This window comes from Phasianus colchicus, chromosome 39 (assembly GCF_987193195.1).
Source record: "Phasianus colchicus chromosome 39, bPhaCol1.hap1.1, whole genome shotgun sequence".
NCBI classification, from domain to species: domain Eukaryota; kingdom Metazoa; phylum Chordata; class Aves; order Galliformes; family Phasianidae; genus Phasianus; species Phasianus colchicus.
This window is the reverse complement of record NC_143474.1, coordinates 1,033,300-1,056,006: the sequence shown is the minus strand read 5'-3', so window position 1 is coordinate 1,056,006 and position 22,707 is coordinate 1,033,300. Positions and strand designations below refer to the sequence as shown.

General features: G+C 44.3%; 1 protein-coding gene across 1 annotated transcript in view; it reads right to left on the bottom strand.

The window, feature by feature from the left end:
- NDRG2 (NDRG family member 2) overlaps positions 1–21,329 on the bottom strand; it is a 36,330-nt gene extending 15,001 nt beyond the window's left edge. The window contains exons 1-4 of the mRNA XM_090130128.1: positions 21,287–21,329; positions 14,035–14,094; positions 6,916–7,024; positions 2,149–2,269 (exon numbers count right to left, since the gene is read on the bottom strand). Of these exons, the coding sequence (XP_089986254.1) occupies positions 2,149–2,269; positions 6,916–7,024; positions 14,035–14,061 (257 nt within the window). The 5' untranslated portion in view covers positions 14,062–14,094; positions 21,287–21,329. The remainder of the gene's footprint in view (positions 1–2,148; positions 2,270–6,915; positions 7,025–14,034; positions 14,095–21,286) is intronic.
- Between the last annotated feature and the right edge of the window lie 1,378 nt (positions 21,330–22,707).

Genomic DNA, 22,707 nt, shown 5'->3' with positions numbered 1-22,707 from the left:
CCTCCAAGCCGCCAGGTGGCGCTGTTTGCTTTCCTCTATGGGGTCTCTATGGGCTCTATGGGGTCTCTATGGGGTCTATGGGGTCTCTATGGGGTCTGTGGGGTCAATATGGGATCGTCTCGGCCAGCTGCTCCAGGGATGGGTACTGATAGCTGGGAATAGGGGAAATTTGTAGGGTTTGTAGGGTTTTTTGTAGGGTTTTGGGGTTTGTGGGGTCTGTGGGGTTTCTATGGGGTCAATATGGGGTTTGTAGGGTTTCTATGGGGTCTGCTGGGTCTATGGGGTCTCTGTGGGGTCTGCGAGGTCAATAGGGTCTCTGTGGGGTCAATGAGGTCTCTATGGGGTCTATGGGGTCTCTATGGGGTCTATGGGGTCTCTATGGGGTCTCTATGGGTTCTATGGGGTCTCTATGGGGTCTATGGGGTCTCTATGGGGTCTATGGGGTCTGTGGGGTCTCTATGGGGTCTGTGGGGTCAATCTGGGGTCTCTATGGGATCTATGGGGTCTCTATGGTGTCTATGTGGTCTTTATGGGGTCTGTGGGGTCTCTATCGGGTGTTTATGGGGTCTATGGGGTCTCTATAGGGTCTATGGGGTTTCTATGGGGTCTGTGGGGTCAATATGGGGTCTCTATGGGATCTATGGGGTCTCTATGGGGTCTATGGGGTCTCTATGGGGTCTATTGGGCTCTATGGGGTCTATGGGGTCTCTATGGGGTCTGTGGGGTCAATATGGGATCGTCTCGGCCAGCTGCTCCAGGGATGGGTTCTGATAGCTGGGAATAGGGGAAATTTGTAGGGTTTGTAGGGTTTTTTGTAGGGTTTGGGGGTTTCTGGGGTCTGTGGGGTCTCTATGGGGTCTGTGGGGTCTCTGAGATCAATATGGGGTCTCTATGGGGTCTATGGGGTCTCTATGGGGTCAACATGGGGCTGTATGGGGTCAATGGGGTCTGTGGGGTCACTATGGGGTCTATGGGGTCTTTGTGGGGTCTATGGGGTCTTTGTGGGGTCTATGGGGTCTGTGGGGTCTCTATGGGGTCTATGGGGTCTATGGGGTCTCTATGGGCTCTATGGGGTCTCTATGGGGTCTGTGGGGTCTCTATGGGGTCTTTATGGGGTCTATGGGGTTTCTGTGGGGTCTGTGGGGTCTCTATGCGGTCTATGGGGTCTCTATGGGTTCTATGGGGTCTATGGGGTCTATGGGGTCTCTATGGGGTCTCTATGGGGTCTCTATGGGCTCTATGGGGTCTCTATGGGGTCTCTATGGGGTCTATGGGGTCTCTATGGGGTCTCTATGGGGTTTATGGGGTCTCTATGGGGTCTGTGGGGTCAATATGGGATCGTCTCGGCCAGCTGCTCCAGGGATGGGTACTGATAGCTGGGAATAGGGGAAATTTGTAGGGTTTGTAGGGTTTTTTGTAGGGTTTTGGGCTTTGTGGGGTCTGTGGGGTTTCTATGGGGTCTGTGGGGTCTCTGAGATCAATATGGGGTCTCTATGGGGTCTATGGGGTTTCTAGGGGGTCAATATGGGGCTGTATGGGGTCAATGGGGTCTGTGGGGTCTCTATGGGGTCAATAGGGGGCAGAATGGGGTCTCTATGGGGTCTATGGGGTCTCTATGGGGTCAATATGGGGTCTATGGGGTCTATGGGGTCTCTATGGGGTCTGTATGGGATTCTCTATAGGGTCTCTATAGTGTCTCTATGGGATCTCTATGGGATCTCTATAGGGTCTTTATAGGACCCTCTATGGGGTCTCTATGGTTTCCCCATTCATTTCTATGGGGCGCTGCCAGTCCTCCAAGCCGCAAGGCGGCGCTGTTTGTTTTCCCTATAGGGTCCCTATGGGGCGCTGTGAGTCCTCCAAGCCGCCAGGAGGCGCTGTTTGTTTTCCTCTATGGGGTCTCTATGGTTTCCCCATTCATCCCTATGGGGCGCTGCGAGTCCTCCAGGCCGCAAGGCGGCGCTGTTTGTTTTCCCTATAGGGTCACTATGGGTTCCCCATTCATCCCTATGGGGCGCTGCGAGTCCTCCAAGCCGCCAGGTGGCGCTGTTTGTTTTCCTCTATGGGGTCCCTATGGGTTCCCCATTCATCCCTATGGGGCGCTGTCAGTCCTCCAAGCCGCCAGGTGGCGCTGTTTGTTTTCCGTACCCATCCGGAAACGGCGCGGCGCGGCGCTGCATCCCAGGCGGCTCCACTTGGAGGCGGACAAAATGGCGGGCGATGTCCGCCATCTCGTCGTGGGCGAAGAGAGCCGAGAAGCACGAATCGGCTGCCCCGAAAAAGAGAGAAATCCGCGGTTTGACCCCAAAAAACGACCCCACAAACGGAAAAATCCGGTGGTTTTAACCCCGGAGTGGAGAGTGAAGCAGAAAGATGACAAAGGTTTGCCACAAAAATGGCCACAAAAGGAACGGAGTCCCACATTTTTACCACAAAATGGCCACAAAAGCAGCAAAATCCTAAAAGTTTACCACAAAAATGGCCCCAAAAGCAATGAAATCCCAAAAGTTTACCCTAAAATGGCCCCAAAAGCAGAAAAATCCCAAATCTTTATCACAAAAATGGGCACAAAAGCAGCAAAATCCCAAATTTTGCCCCCAAAATGGCCCCAAAAGCAGAAAAATCCCAAATTTTTACCACAAAAATGGCCCTAAAAGCAGAAAAATCCCACATTTTTACCACAAAAATGGCCACAAAACAGAAAAATCCATCAAATTTACCCCCAAAATGGCCCCAAAAGTAACAAATCCCAAATTTTTACCACAAAAATGGCCACAAAAGCAGCAAAATCCCACAAATTTACCACAAAAATGGCCCCAAAAGCAGAAAAATCCTAAAAGTTTACCACAAAAAAGGCCCCAAAAGCAACGAAATCCCAACAGTTTTCCCTAAAATGACCCCAAAAGCAGAAAAATCCCAAAAGTTTACCACAAAAATGGCCCCAAAAGAAGCAAAATTCCACATATTTACCACAAAAATGGACACAAAAGCAGCAAAATCCCAACAGTTTACCCTAAAATGGCCCCAAAAGCAGAAAAATCCCAAAGGTTTACCCCCAAAATCACCCCAAAATGCCCCAAAATCCCCCAAAAGACCCCAAAACCACCCCTAAAAACCTCCCCAGATCCCCAAAATCCCCCCAAAAATCCCCATTAAATCCCCATAAAACCCCATAAAAACCCCCAAAATCCCCCAAATCTCCCAAAATGACCCCAAATCCCCCCAAATTGACCCCAAAATCCCCCAAATTGACCCCAAATCCCCCAAACTGACCCCAAATCCCCCAAATTGACCCCAAATCCCCCAAATCGACCCCAAAATCCCCCAAATTGACCCCAAATACCCCAATATGACCCAGATTCCCCCATAAAATCCCCCAAATGACCCCCATAAAACCCCATAAAATCCCCCAAAATGACCCCAAATCCCCCAAATTGACCCCAAAATCCCCAAATTGACCCCAAATCCCCCAAACGACCCCAAATCCCCCCAAACTGACCCCAAATCCCCCAATATGACCCAAATTCCCCCATAAAATCCCCATAAAATCCCCATAAAATCCCCATAAAACCCCCATAAAACGCCCCCCAAATCCCCCCAAATCCCCCCAAATGACCCCAAATCCCCCAAATTGACACCAAAATCCCCCAAACTGACCCCAAATCCCCCCAAATTGACCCCAAATCCACCCCTAAAAACCTCCCCAGATCCCCAAAATGCCACCAAATCCCCCATAAAACCCCCATAAAACCCCATAAAATCCCATAAAACCCCATAAAATCCCCCCTAATCCCCCAAAATGACCCCAAATCCCCCAAATCGACCCCAAAATCCGCCAAACTGACCCCAAATCCCCCAATATGACCCAGATTCCCCCATAAAATCCCCATAAAACCCCCATAAAACCCCATAAAATCCCCATAAAAACCCATAAAACCCCCCCAAATCCCCCAAAATGACCCCAAATGACCCCAAATCCCCCAAATGACCCCAAAATCCCCCAAACTGACCCCAAATCCCCCAAATGACCCCAAAATCCCCCAAAATGACCCCAAATCCCCCAATATGACCCAAATTCCCCCATAAAACCCCCATAAAACCCCCATAAAACCCCCATAAAAACCCATAAAAGCCCCCAAAATCCCCAAATTGACCCCAAATCCCCCAAAATGACCCCAAATCCCCCAAACGACCCCAAATCCCCCAATATGACCCAGATTCCCCCATAAAATCCCCATAAAACCCCCATAAAACCCCATAAACCCCCCCAAATCCCCCAAATGACCCCAAAATCCCCCAAAATGGCCCCCCAATCCCCAAATTTACCCCAAATCCCCCAAACGACCCCAAATCCACCCCTAAAAACCTCCCCAGATCCCCAAAATCCCCCAAAATCCCCCAAAAACCCCCATAAAACGCCCCCCAAATCCCCCCAAATCCCCCCAAATGACCCCAAAATCCCCCAAATTGACCCCAAAATCCCCAAATTTACCCCAAATCCCCCAAACGACCCCAAATCCACCCCTAAAAACCTCCCCAGATCCCCCAAATTCCCCCAAAAATCCCCATAAAACCCCCATAAAACCCCATAAAACCCGCATAAAACCCCATAAAATCCCCCCTAATCCCCCAAAATGACCCCAAATCCCCCAACTTGACCCCAAATCCCTAAAATTGACCCCAAATCCCCCAAATCGACCCCAAAATCCCACCAAATGACCCCAAATTCCCCAAATTGACCCCAAATCCCCCAAACGACCCCAAATCCACCCCTAAAAACCTCCCCAGATCCCCAAAATCCCCCCAAAATCCCCAAAAAACCCCCATAAAACCCCATAAAATTCCCCAAACTCCCCCAAATTGACCCCAAAATGACCCCAAATCCCCCCAAATGACCCCAAAATCCCCCAAATTGACCCCAAATCCCCCAAAATGACCCCAAAATCCCCCAATATGACCCAAATTCCCCCATAAAATCCCCATAAAACCCCCATAAAACCCCATAAAACCCCCCAAAATCCCCCAAAATGACCCCAAATGACCCCAAAATCCCCAAACTGACCCCAAAATCCCCCAAAATGACCCCAAATTCCCCAAATTGACCCCAAATCCCCCAAACGACCCCAAATCCACCCCTAAAAACCTCCCCAGATCCCCAAAATCCCCCCAAAAATCCCCATAAAACCCCATAAAATTCCCCAAATCCCCCAAATTGACCCAAAATCCCCCAAATCGACCCCAAAATCCCCCAAACTGACCCCAAATCCCCCAATATGACCCAAATTCCCCCATAAAATCCCCATAAAACCCCCATAAAACCCCCCCAAATCCCCCAAAATGACCCAAAATGACCCCAAATCCCCCAAATTGACCCCAAAATCCCCCAAAATGACCCCAAATCCCCCAAATTGACCCCAAATCCCCAATCCCAAAACCTCCCCAGATCCCCAAAATGCCCCCAAATCCCCCCAAATGACCCCAAATGACCCCAAATCCCCCAAAATAACCCCAAATCCCCCAAATTGACCCCAAATCCCCAATCCCAAAACCTCCCCAGATCCCCAAAATCCCCCCAAAAATCCCCATAAAACCCCCATAAAACCTCCATAAAACCCCATAAACCCCCCCAAATCCCCCAAATGACCCCAAAATCCCCCAAAATGGACCCAAAATCCCCCAAATTGACCCCAAATCCCCCAATATGACCCAAATTCCCCCATAAAACCCCCATAAAATCCCCATGAACCCCCATAAAACCCCCCCAAATCCCCCAAAATGACCCCAAATGACCCCAAATCCCCCAAAATGACCCCAAATGACCCCAAATCGACCCCAAAATGCCCCAAATCGACCCCAAAATCCCCCAAATTGACCCCAAATCCCCCAAACGACCCCAAATCCACCCCCTAAAAACCTCCCCAGATCCCCAAAATCCCCCCAAAATCCCCATAAAAACCCACATAAATCCCCATAAAAGCCCCCAAATGACCCCAAATGACCCCAAATCCCCCAAATTGACCCCAAAATCCCCCAAATTGACCCCATATCCCCCAATATGACCCAAATTCCCCCATAAAATCCCCATAAAACCCCCATAAAACCCCTTTAAACCTCCATAAAATCCCCATAAAACCCCATAAAACCCCCCAAATGACCCCAAAATCCCCCAAAATGACCCCAAAATCCCCCAAACTGACCCCATATCCCCCAATATGACCCAGATTCCCCCATAAAATCCCCATAAAACCCCATAAAACCCCCATAAAACGCCCCCCAAATCCCCCCAAATCCCCCCAAATGACCCCAAATCCCCCAAACGACCCCAAAACCACCCCTAAAAACCTCCCCAGATCCCCAAAATCCCCCCAAAAATCCCCATAAAACCCCCATAAAACCCGCATAAAACCCCCATAAAACCCCATAAAACTCCCCCAAATCCCCCAAAATGACCCCAAATCCCCCAACTTGACCCAAAATCCCTAAAATTGACCCCAAAATCCCCCCAAATGACCCCAAAATCCCCCAAATTGACCCCAAATCCCCCAATATGACCCAAATTCCCCCATAAAACCCCCATAAAACCCCATAAAATCCCCCCAAATCCCCCAAATTGACAAAATCCCCCAGATTGAACCCAAATCCCCCAATATGACCCAAATTCCCCCATAAAACCCCCATAAAACCCCATAAAATCCCCCCAAATCCCCCAAATTGACAAAATCCCCCAGATTGAACCCAAATCCCCCATATTGACCCAAATTCCCCCATAAAATCCCCATAAAACCCCCATAAAACCCCATAAAACCCCATAAACCCCCCCCAAACCCCACCAAATCCCCCAAATCGACCCCAAATCCCCCAAATCGACCCCAAAATCCCCCAAACCGACCCCAAAACCCCAAAAAAATCCCATACCTGTATGGCCCACATCGGGGAAGCAAAGCACCGCTGGCCGCCCGCCCCGCTGCGACCCCACAGCTGAGACTCCGACGGTCCCAAAAGGGGTTTCCACGGCTGCCACGCGCTGAAACGACCCCAAAATTGCACTTTTTCAACCCAAAATCCACGCCTGCAGCGAAGGGATCCCAAAATGACCCCAAATCAGCCCCAAAATGACCCCAAAATGGCCATAAATGGCCCCAAAATGACCCCAAAATGACCCTAAAGGACCCTAAACGATCCTAAATGACCCCAAATGGCAACAAAGTGACCCCAAAATGACCCAAAATTGCACTTTTTCAACCCAAAATCCACGCCTGCATTGAAGAGATCCCAAAATGACCCCAAATCAGCCCCAAAATGACCCCAAAATGGCCATAAATGACCCCAAAATGACCCCAAAATGACCCAGAATGACCCAAAATTACAACGAAGTGACCCCAAATGACCCCAAAATGACCCAAAATTGCACTTTTTCAACCCAAAATCCACGCCTGCAGCGAAGGGATCCCAAAATGACCCCAAATTAGCCCAAAATGACCCCAAAATGGCCCTAAATGACCCCAAAATGGCCCTAAAAGACCCAGAATGACCCCAAAAGGACCCAAATTGACCCCAGAATGGCAACGAAGTGACCCCAAATGACCCCAAAATGACCCAAAATTGCACTTTTTCAACCCAAAATCCACGCCTGCAGTGAAGGGATCCCAAAATGACCCCAAATCAGCCCAAAAATGACCCCAAAATGGCCCCAAAATTGCCCTAAATGACCCCAAATTGACGCAGAATGACCCCAAAATGACCCAGAATGACCATAAATGACAACAAAGTGACCCCAAAATGACCCAAAATTGCACTTTTTCAACCCAAAATCCACGCCTGCACTGAAGGGATCCCAAAATGACCCCAAATCAGCCCCAAAATGACCCCAAAATGGCCCTAAATGGCCCCAAAATGCCCCAAAATTACCCTAAAGGACCCTAAACGATCCTAAATGACCCCAAATCAGCCCCAAAATGACCCCAAAATGACCCTAAATGGCCCCAAAATGACCCCAAATGACCCTAAATGACCCCAAAAAGACCCTAAAATGACCCCAAAATGACCCAAAATTGCAGTTTTTCAACCCAAAATCCACGCCTGCACTGAAGGGATCCCAAAATGACCCCAAATCAGCCCCAAAATGACCCCAAAATGGCCCAAAAGACCCCAAAAAGACCCCAAAATGACCCCAAAAGGACCCAAAATGACCATAAATGACAACGAAGTGACCCCAAAACGACCCAAAATTGCACTTTTTCAACCCAAAATCCACGCCTGCAGCGAAGGGATCCCAAAATGACCCCAAATCAGCCCCAAAATGACCCCAAAATGGCCCCAAATGACCCCAAAATGACCACAGAATGACCCCAAAAGACCCAGAATGACCCCAAAAGGACCCTAAATGACCCCAGAATGGACCCCAAAATGACCCAAAATTGCACTTTTTCAACCCAAAATCCACGCCTGCACTGAAGGGATCCCAAAATGACCCCAAATCAGCCCCAAAATGACCCAAAAATGACCCAAAATGACACCAAAAAGACCCCAAAAGGATTCAGAATTACCCCAAAATGGCAACGAAGTGACCCCAAATGACCCCAAAATGACCCAAAATTGCACTTTTTCAACCCAAAATCCACGCCTGCAGCGAAGGGATCCCAAAATGACCCCAAATCAGCCCAAAATGACCCCAAAATGGCCCTAAATGGCCCTAAATGACCCCAAAATGGCCCCAAAAGACCCCAAAATGAACCTAAATGACCCAAAATGGCAACGAAGTGACCCCAAAATGGCCCCAAAATGACCCAAAATTGCACTTTTTCAACCCAAAATCCACGTCTGCGGCGAAGGGATCCCAAAACGACCCCAAATCAGCCCCAAAATGACCCCAAAATGGCCCCAAATGACCCCAAAATGACCACAGAATGACCCCAAAAGACCCAGAATGACCCCAAAAGGACCCTAAATGACCCCAGAATGGACCCCAAAATGACCCAAAATTGCACTTTTTCAACCCAAAATCCACGCCTGCACTGAAGGGATCCCAAAATGACCCCAAATCAGCCCCAAAATGACCCAAAAATGACCCAAAATGACACCAAAAAGACCCCAAAAGGATTCAGAATTACCCCAAAATGGCAACGAAGTGACCCCAAATGACCCCAAAATGACCCAAAATTGCACTTTTTCAACCCAAAATCCACGCCTGCAGCGAAGGGATCCCAAAATGACCCCAAATCAGCCCAAAATGACCCCAAAATGGCCCTAAATGGCCCTAAATGACCCCAAAATGGCCCCAAAAGACCCCAAAATGAACCTAAATGACCCAAAATGGCAACGAAGTGACCCCAAAATGGCCCCAAAATGACCCAAAATTGCACTTTTTCAACCCAAAATCCACGTCTGCGGCGAAGGGATCCCAAAACGACCCCAAATCAGCCCCAAAATGACCCCAAAATGACCCCAAAATGACCCCAAAATGACCACAGAATGACCCCAAAAGGACCCTAAATGACACCAGAATGGCAACGAAGTGACCCCAAATGACCCCAAAATGACCCAAAATTGCACTTTTTCAACCCAAAATCCACGTCTGCGGCGAAGGGATCCCAAAACGACCCCAAATCAGCCCCAAAATGACCCAAAATGACCCCAAATGACCCCAAAATGACCCAAAATGGCACAAAATGACCCCAAATTTCACAAAACGACCTAAAACGACCCAAAATGACCCCAAAATGACCCTAAAATGACCCCCAAAAACCCAAAATGACCCCAAAACTGCCCAAAAGGACTCAAAATGGCCCCAAAATGACCCCTAAAGAACCAAAAATGATCCCAAAATGACCCTAAAATGACCCAAAAGGATCTAAAAGGACCCAAAATTTCACAAAATGACTGAAAATGACCCCAAAAGGACCCAAAATTACCTTAAAATGAGCCCAAAATGACTCAAAATGACCCCAAAAGGACCCAAAAGGACCCCAAAAGGACCCAAAATGGCCCAAAAGGCCCCAAAATGACCCCAAAATGACCCAAAGGGACCGAAATTGACCCTAAATGACAACGAAGTGACCCCAAAATGACCCCAAAATGACCAAAAAATGACCCCAAAATGACCCCAAAAGGACCCAAAATGACCCAAAATGACCCTAAAAGGACCCCAAAAGACTCGAAAATGACCCCAAATGACCCCAAAATGACCTAAAAGGACACAAAACGACCCAAAGTTTCATAAAATGACCTAAAATGACCCCAAATGACCCCAAAATGACCTAAAATGACCCAAATTTACCCCAAAAGGACCCAAAATGACCCCAAACTGACCCCAAAAGACCCTAAAATGACCCAAAATTACCCCTAAAGAACCAAAAATGACCCCAAAATGACCCTAAAATGACCCAAAAGGACTCAAAATGAACCAAAATTTCACAAAATGACTGAAAATGACCCCAAAAGGACCCTAAAATGACCCCAAAATGACCCCAAATTGCCCCAAAATGATCCAAAATGACCCAAAAGGCCCCAAAATGACCCTAAAATGACCCTAAATGACAACGAAGTGACCCAAAAATGACCCCAAAAGGACCAAAAAATGACCCCAAAAGGACTCAAAATGACCCAAAATGACCCTAAAATGACCCAAATTACCCCAAAATGACCCCAAAAGGACCCAAAATGACACAAAATGACCCTAAAATGACCCAAAATGACCCAAAGTTTCACAAAATTACCTAAAATGACCCCAAAAGGACCCAAAATGACCCAAAATGACCCTAAAATGACCCTAAAATGACCCTAAAATGACCCAAATTACCCCAAAATGACCCAAAATGACCCCAGTTTGTCCCAAAATGACCCCAAAAGGACCCAAATTACCCCAAAAGGATCCAAAATTACCCCAATTTGTCCCAAAATGACCCAAAATGTCCCCAAAATGACCCAAAAGACCCCGAAATGACCCCAAAAGGACCCAAAATGGCAACGAAGTGACCCCAATGACCCCTAAAGAACCAAAAATGATCCCAAAATGACCCTAAAATGACCCAAAAGGACTCAAAATGACCCAAAATTTCACAAAATGACTGAAAATGACCCCAAAATGACCCAAAATGACCCTAAAATGACCCCAAATGACCCAAAGTTTCACAAAATGACCTAAAATGACCCCAAAAGGACCCTAAAATGACCCCAAAATGACCCAAAGGGACCCAAAAAGACAAAAAGTGACCCCAAAATAACCCAAAATTTCATAAAATGACCTAAAATGACCCCAAATGACCCCAAAAGACCTTGAAATGACCCAAAATGACCCAAAATTTCATAAAATGACCTAAAATGACCCCAAAATGACCCCAAATGACCCTAAAATGTCCCAAAATGACCCAAAATTTCACAAAACGACCAAAAATTTCATAAAATGACCTAAAATGACCCCAAATGACCCCAAAAGACCTTGAAATGACCCAAAATGACCCAAAATTTCATAAAATGACCTAAAATGACCCCAAATTGACCCCAAAAGGACCCAAAATGTCCCCAAATCCCCATTTTTAACCACAAATTCCCCATTTTCAACACCAAATTCCCCATGTTTTACCCCAAATTCCCAATTTTTAACCCCAAATCCCCATTTTTTCCCCCAAAGTCCCCATTTTTAACCCCAAATCCCCATATTTTTACCCTAAATCCCCCATTTTCAACGCCAAAATTCCCATTTTTACCCCAAATCCCCATTTTTTACCCCAAAGTCCCCCCATTTTTACCCCAAAGTCCCCCCATTTTCATCCCCCAAATCCCCATTTTTTACCCCAAATTCCCCATTTTCAACCCCAAATCTCCTATTTTAACCCCAAATCCCCATTTTTTACCCCAAATTACCCTTTTTTTTCCCCGAAGTCTTCATTTTCAACCCCAATGTCCCATTTTTTACCCCCAAATTCCCCATTTTCAATCCCAAATTCCCATTTTCAACCCCAAATCCCCATTTTTTCCCCCAAATTCCCATTTTTTACCCTAAATTCCCATTTTCAACCCCAAAATTCCCCGTTTTCAACCCCAAAATCTCTTTTTTCAAACTGAAATCCCCATTTTTCCCCCCAAATTCCCCATTTTTTAACCCAAATTCCCATTTTTTACCCCAAAATCTCCTATTTTAACCCCAAATCCCCATTTTTAACCCCAAATCACCATTTTTTACCCCAAAGTCCACATTTTCACACCCAAATTCCCATTTTTTACCCTAAATCCCCCATTTTAACCCCAAATCCCCACTTTTGCCCCAAAGTCCCCATTTTCAACCCCAAATTACCATTTTCTACCCCCAATTTCCCCATTTTCAACCCCAAAATCTACTTTTTTAAGTTCAAATCCCCATTTTTTACCCCCAATTTCCCCATTTTCAACCCCAAATCCTCCATTTTCTACCCCAAATTCCCCACTTCCAATCCCAAAGTCCCCATTTTCAACCCCAAATTCCCCATTTCCAACCCCCAAAATCTCCTTTTTTTTCCCCAAAACCCCAATTTTCAACCCCAAGTCTCCATTTTTAACCCAAATTCCCATTTTCAACCCCAAAATTCCCCATTTTCAACCCCAAAATCTACTTTTTTAAACTCAAATCCCCATTTTTTACCCCAAATCCCCATTTTCAAACCCAAATTTTCACTTTTTTCACCGCAAAATTCCCTTTTTTTGGATCCCAAACCCCAATTTTTAACCCAAAATCCCAATTTTCAAACCCCAAATTTCACTTTTTTTACCCCCAAATCCCCATTTTCAACCCCAACATTCCCAATTTTTAGCCCCAGTTTTCCCATTTTTTGACCCAAAATTCTTTTTTTTTGCCCCAAACTCCCCATTTTCAACCACAAATCCCCATTTTCAAGCCCCAAATTTCACTTTTTTACCCCAAAATACCATTTTTTGACCCAAAATTCCCATTTTTTACCCCAAATCCCCATTTTCAACCCCAAATTCCCATTTTCAAACCCAAAATTTCACTTTTTTCACCCCAAAATTCCCTTTTTTTATCCCAAACCCCAATTTTTAACCCCAAATCCCCATTTTCAACCAAAATTTCCCATTTTCAAACCTCAAATTTCACTTTTTTCACCCAAAAATTCCCTTTTTTTGGATCCCAAGCCCCAATTTTTAACCCCAAATCCCCATTTTCAACCCCAAAATTCCCAATTTTTGCCCCCAAATTCCCAATTTTTAACCCAATTTCCCCATCTTTGCTCCCAAATTTCACTTTTTTACCCCTAAATCTCCATTTTTAACCCCAAATCCCCATTTTCAAACCCAAAATTTCACTTTTTTACTCCCAAAAATTCCCTTTTTTTGGATCCCAAACCCCAATTTTTAACCCCAAAATCCCAATTTTCAAACCCACAAATTTCACTTTTTTACCCCCAAATCCCCATTTTCAACCCCAACATTCCCAATTTTTAGCCCCAGTTTTCCCATTTTTTGACCCAAAATTCCTATTTTTTACCCCAAATCCCCGATTTCAACCCCAAATTCCCATTTTCAAACCTCAAAATTTCACTTTTTTCACCCAAAAATTCCCTTTTTTTGGATCCCAAACCCCAATTTTTAACCAAAAATCCCCATCTTCAAACCCCAAATTTCACTTTTTTACCCCAAAATACCATTTTTTGACCCAAATTTCCAGTTTTTTGCCCCAAATCCCCATTTTCAACCAAAAATTCCCATTTCCAAACCTCAAAATTTCACTTTTTTCACCCCAAAATTCCATTTTTCTGATCCCAAACCCCAATTTTTAACCCAAAATCCAAAATTTCAAACCCCATATTTCACTTTTTCACCCCCAAAATCCCCATTTTTTGACCCAAATTTCCCATTTTTAACCCCAAATCCCCATTTGCAAAAAATTCCCCATTTTCAAACCTCAAAATTTCACTTTTTTACCCCAAAATCCCCAATTTTTGGACCCATAATCGCTAATTTTTTACCCCAAATTTCCTCATTTTCAGCCCCACCCCCCATTTTTGCCTAAAATTGCCGTTTTTCACCCCAAATTTTGCTCACCTGAACGTCCTCAGCGCCGTCCGCCATTTTCTTATCGGAGATTTTGGGGCAAATTTGGGCCTTTTTGGGAAAATTTGGGGGAAAAAGAGAAAAATTGCGTTAGAAACGGGAAAATTGGTGTTGAAAAAGTGAAAATTTGGGGAAATTTGGGATAAAAAAGGGAAATTCTGAGTTAAAAAAGTGAAATTTGGGGGAAATTTTGGGTTAAAAACAGGAAAAATTTGGAAAAAATTGGGGAAATTTGGGTTAGAATGGGAAAATTGGAAACATTTGGGGTTGAAAAGTGAAATTTTTGGAGAAATTTGACATAAAAATCAAAAATTTGGGGTTAAAAAGTGAAAAATTGGGGAAATATGGAGAAAATTGGGGTCTTTTAAGAAAAATTATGAGAAAAAAAGAGAAAAATTGGGAAAATTGGGGTTAGAAATGGTAAATTTTTGGTTGAAAAAGTGAAAAATTGGGAAAATTTGGGATAAAAAAGGGAAATTGGGGGTTGAAAAAGTGAAAAATTGGGAAAATTTGGGGTAAAAAAGGGAAATTTTTGGTTATAAAACCGAAATTTGGGGGTAAACTTGGGATAAAATGGAAAAAAATTGGAAAAAATTGAAGAAAAAAGAGAAAAAAATGGGTAAAAATTGAAAATTTTTTTTAAAAATGGGAAAATTTGTGGTAAAAATGGGAAAATTGGAAACATTTGGGGTTGAAAAAGTGAAATTTTGGGGAAATCTGGGGTAAAAATGGAGAAATTGGGGTTAAAAGTGAAAATTTGGGGGAAATTAGGAGCAAATTTGGGCCTTTTAAGAAAATGTGTGAGAAACAAGAGAAAAATTGGGAAAATTGGGGTTAGAAATGGTAAATTTTTGGTTGAAAAAGTGAAAAATTGTGAAAATTTGGGGTAAAAATGGGAAATTTTTGGTTATAAAAGTGAAATTTGGGGGAAAATTTGGGATAAAATGGAGAAATTTTGGAAAAAATTTGTGGAAAAAAGAGAAAAAATGGGTAAAAATTGGAGATTTTTTAAAGAAATGGGGTAATTTGGGGTTAAAAAAGGAAAAATTGGGGGAATTTGGAGTTGAAAAAGTAAAATTTTGGAAAAAATTGGGATAAAAATGGAAAATTTTGGGTTATAAAAGTGAAAATTGGGGGATATTTTGGGTTAAAATGGGGAAAATTTGAAAAAAAAATTGGGGAAAAAGAGAAAAATTGGGAAAAAATGGAAATTTTGAAAAAAAAGGGAAAATTTGGGTTAAAAATGGGAAAATTGAGGGAATTTGGGGTTTAAAAGGTGAAATTTTAGTGAAATTTTGGAGATTTTGAGACAATTTGGAGAAATTTTGAAAAATTTGAGACCTTTGGAAACAATGGGGGGAAATTTGGGGCAAATTTGGGTATTTTGGGGTCATTTTATGGAAATTTGGGAGCATTTTGGGGAAAATCTGGGAGATTTGGGGGAAAACTGAGGAAATTTGGGGCAAAAAGAGGAAATTTGGGGAAATTTTGATGAAATGTTGAAGATTTTAGGAAAATTTAGAGAAATTTTGAGACTTTTGGAGACAATGGGGGTAAATTTGGGGTAAATTTGGGTCTTTTGGGGTCATTTTATGGAAATTTTGGACCATTTGGGGGAAAATTTGTGAGATTTTGGGGAAAATTGAGGAAATTTGGGGCAAAAATAGGAAATTTGGGGAAATTTTGATGAAATGTTGAAGATTTTAGTAAAATTTAGAGAAATTTTGAGACTTTTGGAGACAATGGGGGTAAATTTGGGGCAAATTTGGGTCTTTTGGGGTCATTTTATGGAAATTTTGGACCATTTGGGGGAAAATTTGTGAGATTTTGGGGAAAATTGAGGAAATTTGGGGCAAAAATAGTAAATTTGAGGAAATTTTGATGAAATTTTGGAGATTTTGGAGAAGATTGGGGAAATTTTGAGACTTTTGGAGACAATGGGGGGAAATTTGGGGCAAATTTGGGTATTTTGGGGTCATTTTATGGAAATTTGGGTCCATTTGGGGGAAAATTTGGGACATTAGGGGGAAAACTGGGGAAATTTGGGGCAAAAAGAGGAAATTTGGGGAGATTTTCATGGAATTTTGGAGATTTGGGGAAAATTTGGAGAAATTTTGGGAGCTTTGAGGACATTGGGGGGAAATTTTGGACAAATTTGGAACTTTGGGGGCAAAAAAAGGGAAATTTTGGGCAAAAGTGTGAAAATTTGGGAAAAAATCATGAAAATTTGGGAAAATTTGGAGAAACTGAAGGAAATTTGAGGCAAAATTGGCTTTTTGGGGTAATTTTGGGAATTTGGGGATGTTTGGGAGAAAATTGAGGGAAATTTTGGTCAAATTTGGGACTTTTGAGGAAAATTTGGGATATTTGGGGTGGAAAAGGGAAAATTGGGGCTAAAAAATGGGAAAATTTGGGCAATTTTGATGAAATTTTGGACATTTTGGGAAAAAATTGGGACTTTCTGGGTCATTTGGGGGAAATTTGGTTCCATTTTGGGGCAAATTTGGGACATTTTGGCTCATTTTGGAAAAACGTGGGGGCAAAAAAAAGGAAAATTGGGAAAACATTTCAAAATATTTGAGGAAATTTGGGAAATTTGGGGGGAAAATTGAGGAATTTGGGGACCTTGGGGGAAAATTGGAGAAATTTGGGCTCAATTTGGGAAATTTTGGGGCCGTTTGTGGGATTTTGGGACCAAATGGGGGAATTTTGGGGTCAATTCTGGACAATTTTGGTCAATTCTGGACAATTTGGGGCAAATTTTGGACAATTTAGATCAAATTTTGCCCATTTTGGGTCAATTTTTGCCCATTTCTGGTCAATTTTGAGACCAATTTTGGGTCATTTTCAGAACATTTGGGGCAATTTGGGGGGAATTTGGGGCATTTTGAAGCACATTCAGTAAATTTTGGGGAATTTTGGGGGACGTAGTGAAAAATAGGGGCAATTTTGGGTCAAATTTGGGCGATTTGGGTCAATTTGGTGTCAGCTTTTGGGTATTTTGGGGCATTTCTGCCCATTTTGGGGCATTTTAGGGGGAAATCACCCGAATTTTGGGTCATTTTGGGGCTGTTTGGAGACTCCCCCAAACCCACAGACACAATGGAGTCGATTTTGGGTCAAAACCGGGCGATTTTGGTCAATTTGGAGTCAGCTTTTGGGCATTTTGGGGCATTTCTGCCCATTTTGGGGCATTTTAGGAGGAAATCGTCCAGATTTTGGGTCATTTTGGGGCTGTTTGGAGACTCCCCCAAACCCACAGAGAGAATGGAGTCGATTTTGGGTCAAATTTGCACGATTTTGGTCAATTTGGGGTCAGCTTTTGGGTATTTTGGGTCATTTCTGACCATTTTGGGGAATTTTAAGGGAAAACTGAGCCAATTTTGGGTCATTTTCAGAACGTTTGGGACAATTTGGGGGGAATTTGGGGCATTTTTGGGCACATTGAGTAAATTTTGGGGAATTCTGGGGGACATAGTGAAAAATAGGGGCAATTTTGGGTCGAAATTGGGCGATTTTGGTCAATTTAGAGTCAGCTTTTGGGCATTTTTTGTCATTTCTGCCCATTTTGGGGCATTTTAGGAGGAAATCGTCCAGATTTTGGGTCATTTTGGGGCTGTTTGGAGACTCCCCCAAACCCACAGAGAGAATGGAGTCGATTTTGGGTCAAATTTGCACGATTTTGGTCAATTTGGGGTCAGCTTTTGGGTATTTTGGGTCATTTCTGACCATTTTGGGGAATTTTAAGGGAAAACTGAGCCAATTTTGGGTCATTTTCAGAACGTTTGGGACAATTTGGGGGGAATTTGGGGCATTTTTGGGCACATTGAGTAAATTTTGGGGAATTCTGGGGGACATAGTGAAAAATAGGGGCAATTTTGGGTCGAAATTGGGCGATTTTGGTCAATTTAGAGTCAGCTTTTGGGCATTTTTTGTCATTTCTGCCCATTTTGGGGCATTTTAGGAGGAAATCGCCCAGATTTTGGGTCATTTTGGGGCTGTTTGGAGACTCCCCCAAACCCACAGAGAGAATGGAGTCGATTTTGGGTCAAAATTGGGCGATTTTGGTCAATTTGGAGTCAGCTTCGGGGCATTTTGGGGCATTTATGCCCATATTGGGGCATTTTGGGAGGAAATCGCCCAGATTTTGGGTCATTTTGGGGCTGTTTGGAGACTCCCCCAAACCCACAGAGAGAATGGAGTCGATTTTGGGTCAAAATTGGGCGATTTTGGTCAATTTGGAGTCAGCTTCGGGGCATTTTGGGGCATTTCTGCCCATTTTGGGGCATTTTAGGGGGAAATTACCCAGATTTTGGGTCATTTTGGGGCTGTTTGGAGACTCCCCCAAACCCACAGAGAGAATGGAGTCGATTTTGGGTCAAAACTGGGCGATTTTGGTCAATTTGGAGTCAGCTTTTGGGCATTTTGGGGCATTTCTGACCATTTTGGGGCATTTTGGGAGGAAATCGACCGAATTTTGGGTCATTTTGGGGCTGTTTGGAGACTCCCCCAAACCCACAGAGAGAATGGAGTCGATTTTGGGTCAAATTTGGGCGATTTTGGTCAATTTGGAGTCAGCTTTTGGGCATTTGGGGTCATTTTTATCCATTTTGGGGCATTTTGGGAGGAAATCACCCAAATTTTGGGTCATTTTGGGGCTGTTTGGAGACTCCCCCAAACCCACAGAGAGAATGGAGTCGATTTTGGGTCAAATTTGGACGATTTGGTCAATTTGGAGTCAGCTTTTGGGTATTTTGGGTCATTTCTGCCCGTTTTGGGGCATTTTAGGGGAAATCACCCAAATTTTGGGTCATTTTGGGGCTGTTTGGAGACTCCCCCAAACCCACAGAGAGAATGGAGTCGATTTTGGGTCAAATTTGGGCGATTTTGGTCAATTTGGAGTCAGCTTTTGGCATTTTTTGTCATTTCTGACCATTTTGGGGCATTTTAGGAGGAAATCGCCCAAATTTTGGGTCATTTTGGGGCTTTTTGGAGACTCCCCCAAACCCACAGAGAGAATGGAGCCGATTTTGGGTCAAATTTGGGCGATTTTGGTCAATTTGGAGTCAGCTTTTGGCATTTTTTGTCATTTCTGACCATTTTGGGGCATTTTAGGAGGAAATCGCCCAAATTTTGGGTCATTTTGGGGCTTTTTGGAGACTCCCCCAAACCCACAGAGAGAATGGAGCCGATTTTGGGTCAAATTTGGGCGATTTTGGTCAATTTGGAGCCAGCTTTTGGGCATTTTGGGGCATTTCTGACCATTTTAGGGCATTTTAAGGGAAAACTGAGCAGATTTTGGGTCATTTTGGGGCTGTTTGGAGACTCCCCCAAACCCACAGAGAGAATGGAGTCGATTTTGGGTCAAATTTGGGCGATTTTGGTCCATTTGGAGTCAGCTTTTGGGCATTTATGGGCATTTATGCCCATATTGGGGCATTTTGGGAGGAAATCGCCCTAATTTTGGGTCATTTTGGGGCTGTTTGGAGACTCCCCCAAACCCACAGAGAGAATGGAGTCGATTTTGGGTCAAATTTGCACGATTTTGGTCAATTTGGAGTCAGCTTTTGGGCATTTTGGGGCATTTCTGACCATTTTGGGGCATTTTGGGAGGAAATCGACCGAATTTTGGGTCATTTTGGGGCTTTTTGGAGACTCCCCCAAACCCACAGAGAGAATGGAGTCGATTTTGGGTCAAATTTGGGCGATTTTGGTCAATTTGGAGTCAGCTTTTGGGCATTTGGGGTCATTTTTGTCCATTTTGGGGCATTTTGGGAGGAAATCACCCAAATTTTGGGTCATTTTGGGGCTGTTTGGAGACTCCCCCAAACCCACAGAGAGAATGGAGTCGATTTTGGGTCAAATTTGGGCGATTTTGGTCAATTTGGAGTCAGCTTTTGGCATTTTTTGTCATTTCTGACCATTTTGGGGCATTTTAGGAGGAAATCGCCCAAATTTTGGGTCATTTTGGGGCTTTTTGGAGACTCCCCCAAACCCACAGAGAGAATGGAGCCGATTTTGGGTCAAATTTGGGCGATTTTGGTCAATTTGGAGCCAGCTTTTGGGCATTTTTTGTCATTTCTGACCATTTTAGGGCATTTTAAGGGAAAACTGAGCAGATTTTGGGTCATTTTGGGGCTGTTTGGAGACTCCCCCAAACCCACAGAGAGAATGGAGTCGATTTTGGGTCAAAATTGGGCGATTTTGGTCCATTTGGAGTCAGCTTTTGGGCATTTATGGGCATTTATGCCCATATTGGGGCATTTTGGGAGGAAATCGCCCAAATTTTGGGTCATTTTGGGGCTGTTTGGAGACTCCCCCAAACCCACAGAGAGAATGGAGTCGATTTTGGGTCAAATTTGCACGATTTTGGTCAATTTGGAGTCAGCTTTTGGGCATTTTGGGGCATGTCTGCCCATTTTGGGGCATTTTAGGGGGAAATCGCCCAGATTTTGGGTCATTTTGGGGCTGTTTGGAGACTCCCCCAAACCCACCGAGAGAATGGAGTCGATTTTGAGTCAAAACCGGGCGATTTTGGTCAATTTGGAGTCAGCTTTTGTGCATTTATGGCCATTACTGCCCATTTTGGGTCATTTTAGGAGGAAATTGCCCAAATTTTGGGTCATTTTGGGGCTTTTTGGAGACTCCCCCAAACCCACAGAGAGAATGGAGTCGATTTTGGGTCAAATTTGGACGATTTGGGTCAACTTGGAGCCAGCTTTTGGGCATTTTGGGGCATTTCTGCCCATTTTGGGGCATTTTAGGGGGAAATCGCCCAGATTTTGGGTCATTTTGGGGCTGTTTGGAGACTCCCCCAAACCCACCGAGAGAATGGAGTCGATTTTGAGTCAAAACCGGGCGATTTTGGTCAATTTGGAGTCAGCTTTTGTGCATTTATGGCCATTTCTGCCCATTTTGGGTCATTTTAGGAGGAAATTGCCCAAATTTTGGGTCATTTTGGGGCTTTTTGGAGACTCCCCCAAACCCACAGAGAGAATGGAGTCGATTTTGGGTCAAATTTGGACGATTTGGGTCAACTTGGAGCCAGCTTTTGGGCATTTTGGGGCATTTCTGACCATTTTGGGGCATTTTAGGGGGAAATCGCCCAGATTTTGGGTCATTTTGGGGTTCTATGGGGCCCCCCCCGGATCTAAAGTGACAACGTGGTCACTCCGCTCCCCATTTTGGGCTGAAATCGGGTTATTTTGGGTCCCTCCCCCCTCCCCCAGCCACCTTCACTTGCCTTTGCCGAGCTCTTCCCCTCCCCCCCCCAAACGGGGAACCCCCTCGAAGCCCCGCCCCCAAACGTGTGACGTCACGGACGCGGGGGGGACCCGGGGGGGGTTCCCCGCTGGGCGGCGATGAGCTCAAATCTGCCTCCAAATTGACCAAAATCGCCCATTTTCGACCCAAAATCGACTCCATTCTCTCTGTGGGTTTGGGGGAGTCTCCAAACAGCACCAAAATGACCCAAAATCTGGGTAATTTCCCCCTAAAATGCCCCAAAATGGGCAGAAATGGCCATAAATGCCCAAAATCTGACTCCAAATTGACCAAAATCGCCCAAATTTGACCCAAAATCGACTCCATTCTCTCTGTGGGGTTGGGGGAGTCTCCAAACAGCCCCAAAATGACCCAAAATTGGCTCAGTTTTCCCCCAAAATGCCCCAAAATGGTCAGAAATGACCCAAAATACCCAAAAGCTGACTCCAAATTGACCAAAATCGCCCAGTTTTGACCCAAAATCGACCCCAATTTTCCCAAATACCCCCAAATTTCTCCAAATAACCCCAATTTTTCCCCAGTTTCCCCAATTATTCCCAAATCCTCCTGTTTTTCCCAAATATCCCCAAATTTTCCCCCGAATTTCTCCCATTTTCCCCCATAAATCCCAGATTTTCCCCCAAATGTCCCCAATATACCCAAATTTTCCCCACATTTTCCCAAATTTTCCCCCCATTTTCCCATATATCTTAAATTTTCCCCCAAATTTCCTCAAATTTTCCCCGAATTTTTCCCCATTTTTGCCCATATATCCAAAATGTCCCCAAATTACCCCAAATTTCTCCCATTTCCCCCCAAAAATCCCAGATTTTCCCCCAAATGTCCCCAATATACCCCAAATTTTCCCCAAATTTCCCCCAAATTTCCCCAAATTTTCCCATATATCCCAAATTTCCCCCCAAATGTCCCCAAATAAACCCAAATTTTCCACCAAATTTCCCATTTATCCTCGATTTTCCCCAAATTACCCCAAATTTCTCCCATTTTCCCCCCATAAATCCCAGATTTTCTGCCAAATGTCCCCAATTTACCCCAAATTTTCCCTAAATTTTCCCAAATTTTCCCCAGTTTACCCCAATTTTCATCCCAAATTTCCCCAATTTCCCCCAATATCTCCAAATTTTCCCAATTTTCCCCAAATTTTCCCGAAATATCCCAACTTTCCCCCCAACATCCCAAATTCTGCCTCAAATTTCCCCCATTTTCCCCCAAATTTCTCCAAATAACTCCAAATTTTCCCCAAATACCCCCAAATTTTCACAAGATTTCCCCAAATATCCCAAATTTCCCAAATATCCCAAATTCTCCCCCGAATTTCCCCAATTTTCCCCCAAATTTCCTCCAAATTCCCCCAAATTACCCAAAATTTCCCCAATTTTT